Genomic DNA, 16,904 nt, shown 5'->3' with positions numbered 1-16,904 from the left:
AATCCAAATGTAAGTGCCACTACCTACTTGAATACCTGGAGTGGCTCATCGGAACCTCGCTTTAGCCACATGGCTAAAGCATCTAAGGGCGGAAGGTGGGGAGAGTACCCACAAGGCTTGCATAGCTTCAAAATGTCATCCCAAAGTCTTAGACTATGGAAAAGAAAAAGAGTAGTCCTCTTGTGTAATGATTAAAGATACAGTCATATAGTGAAGAAATCTTAGAGGTAAATAGGACTTAGTAATTAAGCCTTCGGCCCTGACCCAATGGTGGTGTTGGTGAGCATAGCCATGGATGGAAGGGGATTTGGTAGAAACTTAAGAAGGGACATTGGGAAAAGGTGCTTCCTATGCCTCTAGTTATCCTAAGGATGTTGAAGTGTGGTTTTAGGATAACCACTCATGGACAAATGGCCTACTTTTTAGGAGATGAGACTATGGTATGGGTGGTCTTGGACTACCCACGAGACAAAGGTGAATGAATATAACCTTAGCATAATAGGCTTATATGTCAAAGGTGTCTATCATAGAATTAAACATGTGGAGCACTTGGACCAATTGTAAAGGTTATGTGGCATAAATGTCATTCACAGGGTTAGTATATCCCCAACTCAAAAATAAGACTTATAGATATTATGAGTGAAACTCCTTCGAATTGTAGCGCACCTTATCTCTCTCCCCTTAAGCCAACTGGAAAAGGGGCAATTGTTTAATGAGAGAGCCTTTAGTGGCTATTTTATCCCCATTTATCCCCCAAGGTTCCAAGGATCCACAGTGACAGTATATCCAAATCTCATCCCATGATCACATGCGCTACACTCACCCCCCCTTCAGAGATGTCAATGTCCTCATTGACTATTAACTAACAACCCCTACTAAGCCAAGGGGAACCAGCACCTCTATTTCCGCACTGAATATACCAATCCTTCCATTGTGTAGACCAGCTATTCCATGTGAGGCAACTAGTCATCCACCCATACTGCAGTCCCACGGTGGATACTTTCGTCAATGGATACTCCACACAAGAGAAAAGACGTACGCATGGATGCCCAATACGTACGATTTCAAATTTAGGGGTAGAAATATACCTTGCTCAAGGGTATATTATATTTTAAGTAGCCACTAATCAATGGGAATCGAACCCGTGCCATTTGCTCCGATACCAACTATAACGCACTTTATCTCTCTCCCCTTAAGCCAACTGGAAAAGGGGCAATTGCTTGATGAGAGAGCCCTTAGTGGCTATTTTATCCCCATTTATCCCCCAAGGTTCCAAGGCTCCACGGTGACAGTATATCCAAATCTCATCCCATGATCACATGCGCTACACGAATGGTCAAAGATGTAGTTAAGTGATTAATGGAAAATTTAATCACCTACATTTCCCCACAATACCAATATAGAAAGAGCCATAAAAGGAATCAATATGTTGATGATGAGGCAAAAGAAAGCTAATTACATCCTTACATGAAATGAAAAGCTTATTATATGTTAGATATTTGTGAAAGTGTCAAATGCTAATAACAGTTTCAAATGTCAGTCATAGTGTCAATATCAGATATCATAATTGCAAATTATCATTCTCACCTATCACCATCACTTTTTAGCATTTATGTGTTGCCATCTCCTCCTTCAACATCTTATAAAAAATTATATGTGATATAATAGCACCATCTAGAATAAAGTATATTACCTACAACTAATATCATTTCATTATATTTTTTTTTCTTTTAAAAGAAACAATACTATAGTATAGTAAAGTAATTCTATATCTTACATTCCACTGTAGAGTGGCCTAAAAACTCTACATTTCACACTAGCAAATGCAATATTTCCCAAAAGGATATTATTCTTCACTATGAAGCAATAATGGGTATGTGTTCATAACTCATTATTAAAGCTATTGTACATCCACATGTGCATATTTTCTAGACTTGCCATTGAGCAATTGCTAAAGTGTTTAAGAAAAGTTTGTAAACCCATAAAGCCATTTATCTTGTCCAAAAAGTAGTATATTGGACATTGAATATAATAATGTTTTGTGCTTTTAAGTAGTCCCACCATATCAAGGGTAAGATCTTGTAAAAAACATGTGGTATTGCTCTTGGAACACTAGAGGCAATCCCTCTCTAGTAAAAGGATCTGAAATTTCATATATAGGGAGCTCTAGTTCAACTTCACTAGAGCCTTTAGCAAAAAGAAGATTATTATGTAGATGTGAAAGTGGAATGTTGGTAGAACTTGGGGTTGGAGGTAGAGATTGATATGAAATGCTAAGAGGCCAAGTATAAGTAGTAATGACTTTCCTTTGAGCCATTTCTATACAAACTTCTAAGGAGTTCAAGGAGAATAAAAAAAACTATAATGATTATAACTTTTTTAGGTAGTTTATATATTAAGTTTTAGTCTTGGGAATGCAATTTATTTATTATAACATTGACAATACTCAAATTTTTGAAATGTCAATCTTGGAAATAGGGCTTTATAATCATAGCTTGCTTCTATAATTCTAGATTATTATGTATACATATACTCTATCATTTTGATGAAACCTACTTCACTACATATATATTCTTTTATACATATGCCAATTTTCTAGGTATATATAGACCACATTATAGTGGTAGGGTATGCTAGCACGCTGCTATTCTCTTGTGGAAGATTGACTTTCAGTCTTGGAAATTGTAGTGTATGTGATCATGGGATGAGATTGTAAGCAACTAATTTTTTCCATTTTACTTTAGTCACTTAACCGCACCTCCGACCACTTGAAGGAGTCTTATTCACAACCTCCATAAGTCCCACTCAAGACTTGGGGCTTGCTAGCCCCGAAAAATGCATCCATGCCACTCAACCTTTGCACTTGGTCCAAGTGCTCCACGTGTCCGGTCCCATGACCGACACCCCAAGGCACCACCAACATGCTAGCCCGTTACGCTAGGCCATGCTCAATCACCTTGGTCACATCGGTGGTCCAACACCACCTGCATTGCAATCCCATCTCTCCAATACTGGGCCATCCGTCCATGAGTGGTCATCCCCGATCCACTCCTTAGCATCCTTAGGATGCCCGCAGACATGGGGAATAGCCTTCCCCAATATCTCCTTTCTGGTCCCCACCAAGTCCCTTTCTATCCTTGGCCGTGTTCGCCAACACTACCACTGGATCAAGGCCCACAGGCCCGACCACTAAGTCCCACGGTTTTCTGGGACTTCCTTACCCCATGACTGTATCCTTGGTCACTACACCAGAGGATTACTCCTCTTCTTTTCCACAGTCTGGGTCTTTGGGACAACACTTCGGAACACCGTGGCCTTACGCAAGCCTCATGGGTACTCTCCCTGCCTTCCGCCTTTGGGTGCTCTAGCCATGGGGTTAGAGCGAGGTTCTATTGAGCCATGTCTGGTATCCAAGTAGGTAGTGCCACCTACACTTGGACTGGGAGCATCGGCTAGTCGATCTCCTAGGGGAACTAGAGCCTGCTCTTGAACACTTCACCAAGCTACCCCGCTGTCGGTCCGTGTTCACTCTAGTCTTGGACTTCCCAGTGGGCAGCTCATCACCCAACACTGGGTACAGCCTTCCTGGGCCAAACTGGCTCCATTGCAATCCTCCCCCTTACTATACTTTTGGAGATCACCAAACCCCCCAGGGTCTGGGAGACGAACGCTTTGGGCTTTCACCCTCTCAGACTCGAACTCGGACTCGGACTCGGACTCAGCCTCGGCCTCGGTCTCAGTCTCGGTCCCGATCTCGGTCTCGGTCTCGGTCTCGGTCTCGGTCTCGGTCTCAGTCTCGGTCCCGGTCTCGGTCTCGACCTCGGACTCCATCTCGGGTCCTTCTCGGACTCCATCTCGGATTCCATCTCGGGTCCATCTCGGACTCCATCTCGGACTCTGTCTCGGTCCTTCTCGGACTCCATCTCGGGTCCATCTCGGACTCCATCTCAGTCCACCTCGGACTCCATCTTGGACTCCATCTCAGTCCATCTCGGACTCCATCTCAGTCCATCTCAGACTCCATCTCGAACTCCGTCTCAATCCATCTCAGACTCCATCTCAGACTCCATCTCAGACTCCGTCTCGGTCCATCTCGGACACTTCCACGTGTCATGTGTTGGTCCTTTTTGGGTCCCTTTTTGGAGCCTTGCTTATTAGTTGCTTTGTGCCTACTCCTCGAGCACTTTGTTGGGAGTTCCACTCCTGCTCTCAACCTTTCAAGGTGGAGCTTTCAGTTCAAACGTGTTACGCTCGTTTGGCTTTCGCTTCGGCCACTACCATGTGGCACCCTTCTAGCTCCACTTTGGGGCCTAGGGATTTTGTGTCTCACAACTCCACCACCCATAGACGAAGTTCGATGTCCTCATCGAACGGTAAACCCTCTTATAAAGTAACACCCGCATGTATTACCAGTTCCATCCTTGGCACCCAGCCAATATTTATCTATGGTTTGACACCAAAGGCACACCATGCCTTGTCCATCCTCTAAGGAGCATAGTCTCTCCAACTTAGAAACTTATTTGACCACTTGTGGTGGTTTTCTCCGTTTATTGATTTAGTCCTCACTAAACCCGTTAGAGACACCCTCTCTAACTCAATTCCACTACTACTCCTCAAGTAGTCTTAAATTCCATCGACATAACCTTTGCACTTTGGAACTTTTAATTTTGACTTCTCAGAGTCAATTTCCTAGGTGTCTCCGACACCTTGCATTGCACATATTGTGCAACTCCACTTCCCCATCCTAAGAAGTTCTCTACTTGAGGGCAGCATCCTCCTCTCTTTGATTTCGTACCACCTTTGGCACTAAGTTTCAATTACCATAATTTGTGCTAGGGCTATCCACGGCCCTATCATTTGGGTACTTTACCGCTCCCACCCTTGGAACTTCCACTTTCGCCACCTTGGAGCAATTGGGAATCCATCTTTGGGAACACATTGCCATTCCCACAATCTATTAGCACCCAACATCTTAGTGTTCTTGGCCTAACTTTGCCATTTGCATTCTTTCCCATGAACTCCATGGCCCACACTTGGCCATTAGCCTTTTGCTTTTATCCATTGATTGTTGCACTGAGCAACATAAGATCACTACCTCCATTCTCGAGGTATCCTTTTGGTTCCATGGCAAAGGCTCTACTTTGCTAAGTCCAGCGGGTGCTCACCCTTAGTAGGTCTCTTTAGCAATTTCTGCTCCAAGCTTCGTCCACGGCCCAACTTTGTGACCCTTCCATGGGTCTCTCCCCGAGACTACTTTCTTGGACTTACTATACCATCGTATTAGCATAATTGATTTCCCTTTAGGTGTCCTTCTCACTTGGTCACCTCGACCAAGTTACACCATTATCAATAGTTCAAATCAACACTTTGAACTGGGAATCATATTCCTTAACCCAAATAAAGACCTTGTCATTGTTTAGCCACAAGATCACCTGGTGATCTCCTCTTGACCCCTTAACAGGTCTACCCATAAGAATTAAGTCTTCCAAACCCTTTTAAATTGTTGACTATGACCCTAGGGGCATCCCCCACACTTGGCGGTGCGCCCAAGTCAGCCCTTCCGGCCAAGGATCCATAGCAACTGAGACTGGGTGTCCCCATCTCATTCACCACGTCCTTGGTGCCTTTTGCACCAAAGTGTTCAAATTAGATATGCCGAGCTTTCACTTTAAGCAATTTAACCGTGCATCACGACTCCGAGGCATCCCTTGCTTGACGGTATGCCCAAACCAATCTCCTCACTGAGAGTCCATAACCACCGAAATATAAGTGTCCTCATATTCCAAACCATCACCACGCCCTAGTGATTTGGGACTCGAACCCAAGCACTAGAGGGTCGAGACTCAAACCCAACCTCCGTATATGCATCTATGGATGGCATCACACCGGATGCCTGGTGTGACTCCCCACGCTGGTGCACCAACATGTACTTAAAGCACATTACAGATCACAGTTTTGGAACCTAGTTCCTCCACACTACCAAACCCTCTCACTTGACAAGTTTGTGATCATGCATGAACTCCTCCATGCTTGGCCCCATGGGCCCCCCTTTTTTAAGTTAGCGCCTTCAACTAGAGTATTCATTCCCCCCCCCGACTTGCCAATCTCATTTAGCAAGTCATCTGGCCACTGTAACATTGTTCATACATAAGCGTGAAAGTCCTTGACCATCAACTTTCGTTCAAAGCCCTCTCTTTGAACACTCGGGAACTACTTCCCCAATCTTGATAGCCTCGCCTTATGGCAAACTTCAAGACCACGCTTCTGTTGCGCCACTCTGATTTCGCGCGTTCTATGAACTATTTACACTTGGCTGACTAGGTACTTATCTACCTAGGGGAATGTTCAAGGAACTCTGTTCCTTGGCTTGCTAAGGCCTCTCCTTTCGCAAGCTTGCCAATTACCATATAGTCTAACATGGACAATCCCATGCTTTAGACTCTCCATGGCATCCCGGTCACTAGTCACAACATGCTTGAGCACCCACTTGATTCTCCACTCCCAACTTGCATAACCACCCTTGGTTATGTCTGTCAATTCCTATGGTTCAGTTCTATCCCTATATTACTTGCCTTTTGGCCTCATACATTTCCTTCAGTTATTCTCCTCCAGACTAGGAAGATAGCTTTGCACTTTCTACCATGCCTTGGCAAATATTTATAGGGATAAACCTACCCGACAGCCTAGGGAGTGGTTCCTCAATCCGGATTTGCTCACCTTGTAATCCCACACACTCGGATCACCGTTGTTACTTATGGGCCTTTATATGCCTATCACTAGCCTTGCCAAAATCCCTCTTTAGCTTTGTCCAATTTGGGTAAATGGACTTCTCGTGTCTCCACAACATTAGACATTTGGATAACACCTCCTATCCTTCATTCGCTAGGGATTTTGTCCCTTGGGCATTATCCATTTCCCTCATGACACCAAATACCCCCTTTTAGTGTTCTAGAGTGTTTGGGTGTCCCAATGATGGCCTCTCTGACAATGAGCATTCTCTTTTCGACATTGACTTACTATGTCGTAACATAAACAATTTATCCCTTATAAGGGTATATCGAACTTCCTTATCCCAATAAGAAGTTTTAAGTAGTTGCCTTCTACCAATTTATGAATTATTTTGCACTTTTTGCTTAGTTGTTTCATAGTTGTCAAGTCCTACAACTCATTGTTGGTGCTTCCACACCTCCATCATTATCTGGGTCACCACACTCTAACCGCATGCCTTCCAACTTAGGCTATGCTATTCTTATTTCCATTGGGATTCCTTTGGAAGGGGTTCTCATGAACCCACCAAGGCCAATTATCCATTAGCACTACACCATAGAGTTCATGCACAACTTTGTGTCAAAGTTGTTTTCTTCCGGGAAACTCTTTTCCACGACTTTAGCATGGCACCTTCTGCCATCAATGAGATACATATTGCTCTCATGCTTGGATCTCAAGATCCTCCCCATCCTTCGTGGGGCACCACACACCTCAGTCCAAATGCTTTCCTCAAGCCCTTAGGATTATTCCTTGACTCTATTGGAGTCATTCAACCTTTTGGACTTTGTTAATCCGACGATCTATGAAGTCCTACTTTTGAAGTGCTAACTCACTGGAATACAACTCCTTGTATTCATGTCCTACTCACAAGGACCATCTTTTGCAAGTGTTACTCCGACACTTGATTTGTTCTCTAGGGGTAACCTTTCGCCCCTTAGGACCACTTGTCCATGTGATGAGAATACCAACTCATCCTCTAAATACACCCCCAACTCCTTGGGTTGTTCTAGCATTTATTAGAGGTAGCTCCGACCCATTTCAAGGACTTGTGTCCTTTTCTGTATTTAACCTCTCGCAATCATTACTTCTGGTCTCAAATTCATGAGCACCAACCTCAACTTCATGAGGGTAATCTTGTGACTCCACTATCGTCTTGGAGTTTGCATCTTTCCTGTGATCCCAACTATAGTTGTTTATCACAACTACTTTAGCTCGTTCGCTGTGTCAAACGCTCATCTAAATCACATCCTCAACTCTCTAAGGAAACCCTCATGCTATTCCCAAGATCCCAAAGTCGTTCCCTTACTGGCCCTCTTCCATCCACCACATCGTGCACAAGTTCACGCATGAACTCGAGTGGAGAGTCATGTCCTCTCGACATGCTACTCCTCAAGGATAGGTCCATACATAGGACTTTCCAATTCCAATACAAGTGGTGATATATTTGGCCACCAATAAGAGTCAGACTAAGGAACAGTTCCAATACCAAATTGTAAGCGATTAATTTTTTCCATTTTACTTTAGTCACTTAACCGCACCTCCGACCACTTGGAGGAGTCTCATTCACAACCTCCATAAGTCCCACTCAGGACTTAGGGCTTGCTAGCCCCGAAAAAGGCATCCATGCCACTCAACCTTTGCACTTGGTCCAAGTGCTCCACGTGTCTGGTCCCATGACCGACACCCCAAGACACCACCAACATGCCAGCCTATTACGCTAGGCCATGCCCAATCACCTTGGTCACATCAGTGGTCCAACACCACCTGCATTGCAATCCCGTCTCTCCAATACTGAGCCATCCGTCCATGAGTGGTCATCCCGGATCCACTCCTTAGCATCCTTAGGATGCCCGCAGACATGGGGAATAGCCTTCCTCAATATCTCCTTTCTGGTCCCCACCAAGTCCCTTTCTATCCTTGGCCGTGTTCGCCAACACTGCCACTGGATCAAGGCCCACAGGCCCGACCACTAAGTCCCACGGTTTTCTAGGACTTCCTCACCCCACGATTGTATCCTTAGTCACTACACCAGAGGACTACTCCTCTTCCTTTCCACAGTCTAGGTCTTTGGGACAACACTTCGGAACACCGTAGCCTTACGCAAGCCTCATAGGTACTCTCCCTGTCTTCCGCCTTTGGGTGCTCTAGCCATGGGCTTAGAGCGAGGTTCTGTTGAGCCACGCCTGGTATCCAAGTAGGTAGTGCCACCCACACTTGGACTGGGAGCATCGGCCAGTCGATCTCCCGGGGGAACTAGAGCCAGCTCTTGAACACTTCACCAAGCTACCCCGCTTGTCGGTCCGTGTTCACTCTAGTCTTGGACTTCCCAGTGGGCAGCTCATCACCCAACACTGGGTACAGCCTTCCTAGGCCAAACTGGCCTTTCCTGGCCAAACTGGCTCCACTACAGTCCTCCCCCTTACTATACTTTTGGAGCTCACCAAACCCCCCAGGGTTTGGGAGACGAACGCTTTGGGCTTTCACCATCTCAAACTCGAACTCGGACTCGGACTCGGCCTCAGCCTCGGTCTCAGTCTCGGTCCCGATTTCGGTCTCGGTCTCAGTCTCGGTCTCGATCTCAGTCTCGGTCCCGGTCTCGGTCTCGACCTCGGACTCCATCTCGGATTCCATCTTGGGTCCATCTCGGACTCCATCTCGGACTCTGTCTCGGTCCTTCTCGGACTCTGTCTTGGTCCTTCTCGGACTCCATCTCGGGTCCATCTCGGACTCCATCTCGGACTCCATCTCGGTCCACCTCGGACTCCATCTCGGACTCCATCTCGGTCCATCTCGAACTCCATCTCGGACTCCGTCTCGGTCCATCTTGGACACTTCCACGTGTCATGTGTTGGTCCTTTTTGGGTCCCTTTTTGGAGCCTTGCTTATTGGTTGCCTCGTGCCTGCTCCTCGAGCACTTTGTTGGGAGTTCCACTCTTGCTCTCAACCTTTCAAGACGAAGCTTTCAGTCCAAACGTGTTACGCTCGTTTGGCTTTTGCTTCAGCCACTACCACGTGGCGCCCTTCCGGCTCCACTTTGGGGCATAGGGATTTTGTGTCTCACAAAGATTTAGATATACTGTCACTATGGATCCTTAGAACCTTGAGGGGTAAATAGGGATAAAATAGCCATTAAGGGCTCTCTCATCAAGCAATTGCGCCTTTTCCAATTGGCTTAAGGGGAGATAGATAAGGTGTGTTATAGAAATGTAAATAAAGTTGATTATTTGATGTAATATTACTTTTGAGTCTTTCAAAAGATTTTGATTTCTTTTATCATTATTCACAAACAACTCCCAAAAACTTTTATTGGGGATTCACTGCAAAAATATACCTTAGTCTTTTTATATAGGAGGATTGCAATATAGGCAAGCAATAAAGTTTTTGAAATGAATTAATATATGAATTATAAATGTCATAGAAAGTTTTATAAAGGAGATTTCTTTGTGCTTTCTACTGTGTTGTTCACTTTTTTATTTCTCTTACTTTGAATTATTATTTCAAAAGTAATAAGAACATTTTTATCCATTGTGAGAGTAGTTTTCACATTCCCAGATAGGTAATAAGGACTAGGAGTGTAATATAGAGATAGTGAAATGAAATTAATATTTTCATATTCTTTTGCATTATAACTCTTATTCACATATCTTTTATTTTCCTTGCTTCAAAAAACCTTTAAAAAAAATTGAATGAAGGAATAGTATATAACTATATGACAACTATAAAAATGGTTAAAATATTTAGTCAAATCAAACTATAACAATAAAATGATATAGCTTTAAAAAAGATAGGTTTTTATAAACTTTATCTTTTTTAAATGACTTAATCTAATAGAAAATTTTAGCTCAGATATTTACATATTTCAATATTTTAAAGTTCATTAAAACCTTCATTTTCTTCAACTCAAGTCAACACAATCAATTAAAAGTCTTACAAAGGAAATTGAAATTAAGTTTAGACCATCCCTCCATACACTATAATTATATGTTATGGTCCATAGATATTTTAGAAAATTCAAATCTGGGTCATCTGCTGGCTAGCAGAGTGCAACGTTGCCAAAGCTAGGCATTAGAATCTATCCTGCATCAACGGTTGCTGTGCCTGCAACTTCCATGGCTTCCTGCATTGATTGATTAAGAGAGCAGCAATGGATTACGGACAACCGTGTGTGTCTCTTCCTTATAGAGTACAAAGAGAGTCTTGGATCTTGAGAGACATAGATAGACTATAGTACCTTAGATCTTTTTCTTCCATCCTTACAATGCTATTGAGCACGTTCCAGACAAATTTCTCAGCAAGGAAGAGCTGTAAGTTTCAACCATTGAAAAGGTTCTTTCCAAGAAAAAAGAGAACCACATGATCTACCAGGGGAATATGATCACCACTCTGAGGTTTCAACAACAGCAGCAGCAGCAAATGCAAGAAGGAGACTTGACCTGGCTAATCAATCACACAAGCGATAACACAGATAGCTTGAATGGCACTCTTTTGCTCAACTCGTCTTCGCATTTCCTGAATCCTTGTGCTCCTGCGTCTAACGATTATAATCTCACCAAAACACCATCGCCATCGTCAAGCGGCTGGGTCTATTTCAATGGCAGCGCTTCTCAGCTAAGTACTCATCACTATAACTCGTCCATGGTCGCTGCTCCAAGTAGCTTGCTAGAAGCACATCAGCTCCAACACCACGAGCAGCACCAGGAGCACTTGAAAAGATCACCGGAGCAGCCCATCAACCAATCCGGCATGAGGATTGGACTGGATTTGGGTAGGAGAACGTACTTCTCCACGGAAGACGATTATTGGCCAGTGGTGGCGCTGCTGGCAAGCAAGCGACCGAGGCCAGTAGATCATGGTCACCTGGAGTTACTCGCTTCTTCTTCAGTGGTATCACAGCCAATGCCTGGTCCTCTATGCCAAGCTCTGGGCTGTAGAGCGGATCTAAGCACCGCCAAGCACTACCACAGGAGGCACAAAGTCTGTGAGATGCATTCCAAGGCCTCCATGGTCACTGCTGCCAACGGCGAGACCCAGCGCTTTTGCCAGCAATGCAGCAGGTTCATAATCGTTTCTATACTTTTACTTGAAGTTGGTTTTGTAACTTGTTCTGCCACTCGTCTCCTATATGAGTGAATGCTACTACAGGTTTCATGCACTGTTGGAGTTTGACGAGGGCAAGAGGAGTTGCCGAAAGAGGCTGGCGGATCACAACCGTAGGCGGAGGAAGCCCCAGCAAACCCCGCCTCGAGCTTCTTCAGAAGACGAGAACCATGGACCTTGCAAAGGCCCTGCAGATGTAGAAGAGAGCTCCAAACGCAAATACACTACGGACACAGGTGAAACCATAACCATAGAATTTCAACTCGAAAACACCGACTGACTATCTTTCATAGGCGACACGACGACAACAAGCTTTGCTCAAAACAGGTCAACGCCAGTCGTCGAGGAGGAGACCGAACAATATTTTTGAGATTGGAAACAAAGAGAATATGTCAGCATTATATACTTTAGCAGTCTGGGCTTTTGCAGTGAATCCAGAGCACTACTCTTCCCCAAAGATATGCCTGGCATGAAAAAGCAGCTCAAATTATTTCAAAAGACAGCCAACTTTTCTTGCATGGGTCCATGGCTTTGAAGAGAATGATAATAATGCAAGGATAGCTTTACATGCCAGTGTTGCAAAGAGATGAATCCTTGGAGCTTATACAGGCCTGCAGCTCTCTTGCCAAGGCTAGGGAAATTCACTCCCAAGTTACTGTTTCCCTAACAAACGTCTGCAGAGATGTTTTCTTGTGTAACAAGCTCATTGAGATGTATGGCAAGTGTGGGAGTGCTGGAGACGCGCGCAATGTGTTTGATTCCATGGACGGGATTAGAGATTCTTTCTCGTGGGTGCTCATGCAGGTCGCATATTCCCAGAACGGGTATCTTGCAGATGCCAAGTGGGCGTTCGACATCATGCCACTGCGGAATCTCGTGTCGTGGGGCGTTATGATGTCGGCATATTCCCAGCATGGGTATTTGGAGGAGGCAAAGGGTCTGTTCGATTCAGTGCCACAGAGGAATATTGTTCTGTGGAACACGATGCTTTTTGCATATTCTCGTCACGGGCATCTCGAGGAGGCGAGATATGTGTTTGACACAATGCCCGTGCGAGATACCTTTTCCTGGACCTCGATGCTTGTTGGATATTCCCACGGAGGCTACCTCGACGAAGCAAAGAGTATCTACAGCGAGATGCCACAGACGACTTTAGTCTGCTGTAATGCCATGCTGGCAGCATTTGCCCGGGAAGGCCACGTGGAAGAATGCAACTGGTGTTTCAGCCACATGCCAGAGGCAAACATGGTGACGTGGAACTCCATGCTGGCGGCATATGCCCAAGCGGGGCACCTTGCGGAGGCTAAGCATCTTTACGATGCTGTCCCTGAACTTGACCGATTCTCGTGCACGGCATTGGTTGCGATGTACGGACAAGCGCGTCAGCTGGAGGAAGCAAAGGATGTATTCGACACAATGTCGCAGCGTGACGTGGTGACATGGAATGCCCTTCTCGCAGCATATACCGGGTCAGGCTATCTTGATGATGCCAAGCGTTTGTTTAGAAATATGCCGGAGAGGAGCGTTGTGTCTTGCAACTGTATGATCTGGGCCCACACGCAGGACGGTGATTTGGAGAACGCAAGGTTTATCTTTGATAAGATGCCCGTTCGAAGCCTTGTAACGTGGAACTGTCTAGTGCTGGCATATGCCCAAAAGGGGCATCTGCGAAATTCCGTAATGGTCTTTGATACCATGCCTAGCCACAGCTGCATCTCGTGGAGCGCTCTAGTTTCGTCTTACTGGCAAGCCGGTTGTTTTGGCGATGTAATATGTGTGTTTAACTCCATGACCACTGTGGAGACACCAGACGAGATATGCTTCGCAATGGTATTGTTTTCTTGCAGTCACTTGGGGATAATTTTGCGTGCAAGGAGCTGCTTTGGATCGATGTTTGTGGACTACGGACTGATCCCCGTAAAGCAGCACTACTGCTGCATCCTGGACTTGCTTGCGAGAGCAACGTATTTGCAAGACGCACTGGAGCTCATCGACAGCATGCCATTTGAGATTGGCCCCCTTGAGTGGGTTTGTTTCCTTGGTGCTTGCAGAACATATGGAAACCTTTGCCATGGTACATGGGCCGCAAGTAATCTCCTTCGCATGGATTCTGGAAATGCGGCTGCTTATGTCTTGCTTGCAAACATACATCATAAGCAACATGACTTGTAAATGTTTGTCTAAAAAATTTGAAGTTATTAGTATAAAATTTTTCATTTTTTAGAATTTTCATTTTAAATATAATTGATACTTTATAAAAAATTTAAACGGCAATAATGTATTTTATTTTATATATTTGCTTTATTGCAAAGATTAACTATTACAAGTCTTTTATAATCATGCTCTTGGCATTAAATTAAAATGGTTATTGTGTAATGCAGAATCTTAAACATGGCGATGCAATTATAAAAAAAGAAAAAGAATTTATTGATATCAATTTATAAGTTATCAGAACTTATAATAATTTGATAGAAGTTATTCCCCTTTAATACATTAAAAGAATAAAACTCAAATTTTATAAATAACAGAATGTAAATTTAATTCCCTTTAAAAACATATCCTTTATTGTATTTTATTTTAATTGTTTGGCTCACGACTTATAAAGGGCCACAAACATGACACACAAAACCTTTCCCTCGACTTCCAAGAACACATGGGAGCATTCACGGCCGCAAGTCAGCTCCTTCGCATCTCTTTGATGATAACAATTAGATCTGTAAACGAGTGAAATGCAAGTTACAGTGTAAAAAATCTCTTCCACTTACAAGACCAGTGAAAACGTGTGCAAAGATCCAGGAGAAGACAATCCATTAAATGGCTGATCACAGTAGCGGAACACAAGGCACTAAACCCGATTCCTCTGCTGGAAGACTTTTGGCTTGGATGATTCTCGATCAAACAAACACACAAAAAAACAAATCGAATCCATTTCAAAAGAGTAAAGTTTTCAACTCTTGAGCTTTGCTGCTTTCGAGCCTGCTTCCCAGCTTTAAATTCGCCCATGATCCCTTTGGCCAGTTAACTTGTGGATTCTGGCCGCGCGCACAAAGTTTAGTAAAAAAACTCGGTACTGGCGCCATGATCTCATGTGACTATGTGACCCACAGTGACTGTGACTTTGAGAACCATGAGGGACACGATTGCGTTCCCGGCTATGTTGCCATGGCTGGCCGTGTTTTCGCTACTTAGTCGTTGATCCGCGTGTGCCCCACTTGATATCTCAAAGTCAAGGCAGAGCCATCGTGAGAAAACACGGAGGCTCGTTTCCTCTCTTTCTTTCTCTCTCGACAGTCTGGCCTCGTTCCTGCAAGGAGAAAAAAAGGACGAAAGTAACGAGAAGAGAAATCGCAAAGCCAGAAAACTATGATACTTACGTGAAACATGCTCGTTCCGGACTGGCTGGCAGCCGCAAAGATTTGAATCATTCAGAGCGGGGTGCGTTTTCCAAAGCGAGCGGACTAGTTTAAACCCATGCCACCACCACGATCTTTGGCGAGTATAAATGGCGCTGCTCGCCATGTTGGCAAGGCAGACCAGGTTTCCAGGGGCTCGAGAAGTCCCCAAGAGCCACAGGGGGGGAATAGAAGTAGCAGCAGCAATCTAATCCAGGAACTTTGTGGTATGTTGCTCTTTCGGTCTTCTTCTCCACCAGGGCGTGCTTCATTCGATCTTCTCTGAAATCCCTTCGCACTTTTCTCTTCAGGTGGAACTCGAAAGCACTGACTGGAGCCGGAGGAGATCCAACCATGAGGACCTCTCAAGTACGAGGCCTCGGCCTCGTACCACTGCTTCTAATGGTACTAGTAGCAAATGCATATGACGTTGACCCTCCATCCCCCGACTACAAGTCTCCTCCTCCACCAAAATACGAATACAAGTCTCCTCCACCTCCAGAGTATGATCCATCACCTGTGTATGAGTACAAATCGCCTCCACCCCCCAAGTATGATCCATCACCAGTGTACGAGTACAAATCGCCTCCACCCCCCAAGTACGAGTACAAATCTCCACCTCCACCCCTGAAGTATGATCCATCACCAGTGTATGAGTACAAATCGCCTCCACCACCGAAGTATGAGTACAAATCTCCACCTCCACCACTCAAGTATGATCCATCACCAGTGTACGAGTACAAATCGCCTCCACCCCCCAAGTATGATCCTTCACCGGTGTACGAGTACAAATCCCCCCCTCCGCCGAAATACGAATATAAGTCCCCGCCACCACCACCAAAGTATGATCCATCACCTGTGTATGAGTATAAGTCACCACCACCACCAAAATACGAGTACAAGTCTCCACCTCCTCCTAAGTACGACCCTTCACCGGTGTATGAGTACAAGTCGCCGCCCCCGCCAAAGTACGAGTACAAGTCTCCACCTCCTCCCAAGTACGATCCTTCACCGGTGTATGAGTACAAGTCCCCGCCCCCACCAAAGTACGAATACAAATCCCCTCCACCCCCTGTGAAATACGATCCGTCGCCTGTTTACGAGTACAAGAGTCCGCCCCCACCTAAGTATGAATACAAATCCCCACCTCCACCGAAGTATGATCCATCTCCCGTATACCAGTACAAGAGCCCGCCTCCACCAAAGTACGAATATAAATCGCCTCCACCTCCACCAAAGTACGATCCATCTCCAGTCTACCAGTACAAGAGTCCCCCTCCACCCAAGTACGAATACAAGTCCCCTCCACCTCCGCCCAAGTATGATCCATCTCCTGTCTACCAATACAAGTCCCCACCGCCACCAAAGTACGAATACAAATCCCCTCCACCACCGAAGTACGATCCATCCCCGGTGTACAAGTACACCTCCCCACCGCCACCAAAGTACGAATACAAGTCTCCACCACCACCGAAATACGATCCATCCCCAGTGTACAAGTACACCTCCCCACCGCCACCAAAGTACGAATACAAGTCTCCACCTCCTCCCAAGTATGATCCTTCGCCAGTGTATAAGTACAAGTCGCCACCTCCACCACTTTACTACTACAAATCTCCGCCACCACCCGCGAAGTAGATCCTCCCC

At 45.1% G+C, this 16,904-nt stretch overlaps 2 protein-coding genes across 2 annotated transcripts in view; both read left to right on the top strand.

The window, feature by feature from the left end:
• The first annotated feature begins 12,432 nt into the window (after positions 1–12,432).
• Positions 12,433–14,037, top strand: LOC112344174 (pentatricopeptide repeat-containing protein At4g02750-like). The gene has a single exon (XM_024668473.1). The coding sequence runs from the start codon at positions 12,433–12,435 to the stop codon at positions 14,035–14,037; it is 1,605 nt and encodes a 534-aa protein (XP_024524241.1).
• Positions 14,038–15,411: 1,374 nt separating this feature from the next.
• LOC9643531 (extensin-2) overlaps positions 15,412–16,904 on the top strand; it is a 2,397-nt gene continuing 904 nt past the window's right edge. The window contains exons 1-2 of the mRNA XM_024668472.1: positions 15,412–15,484; positions 15,569–16,891. Coding sequence (XP_024524240.1) covers positions 15,612–16,891 — 1,280 coding nt within the window. The 5' untranslated portion in view covers positions 15,412–15,484; positions 15,569–15,611. The remainder of the gene's footprint in view (positions 15,485–15,568; positions 16,892–16,904) is intronic.

The sequence above is a fragment of the Selaginella moellendorffii genome, unplaced genomic scaffold (assembly GCF_000143415.4).
Source record: "Selaginella moellendorffii unplaced genomic scaffold, v1.0 SELMOscaffold_3, whole genome shotgun sequence".
Lineage (NCBI taxonomy): Eukaryota > Viridiplantae > Streptophyta > Lycopodiopsida > Selaginellales > Selaginellaceae > Selaginella > Selaginella moellendorffii.
This window is presented reverse-complemented; position numbering and strand designations above follow the sequence as displayed.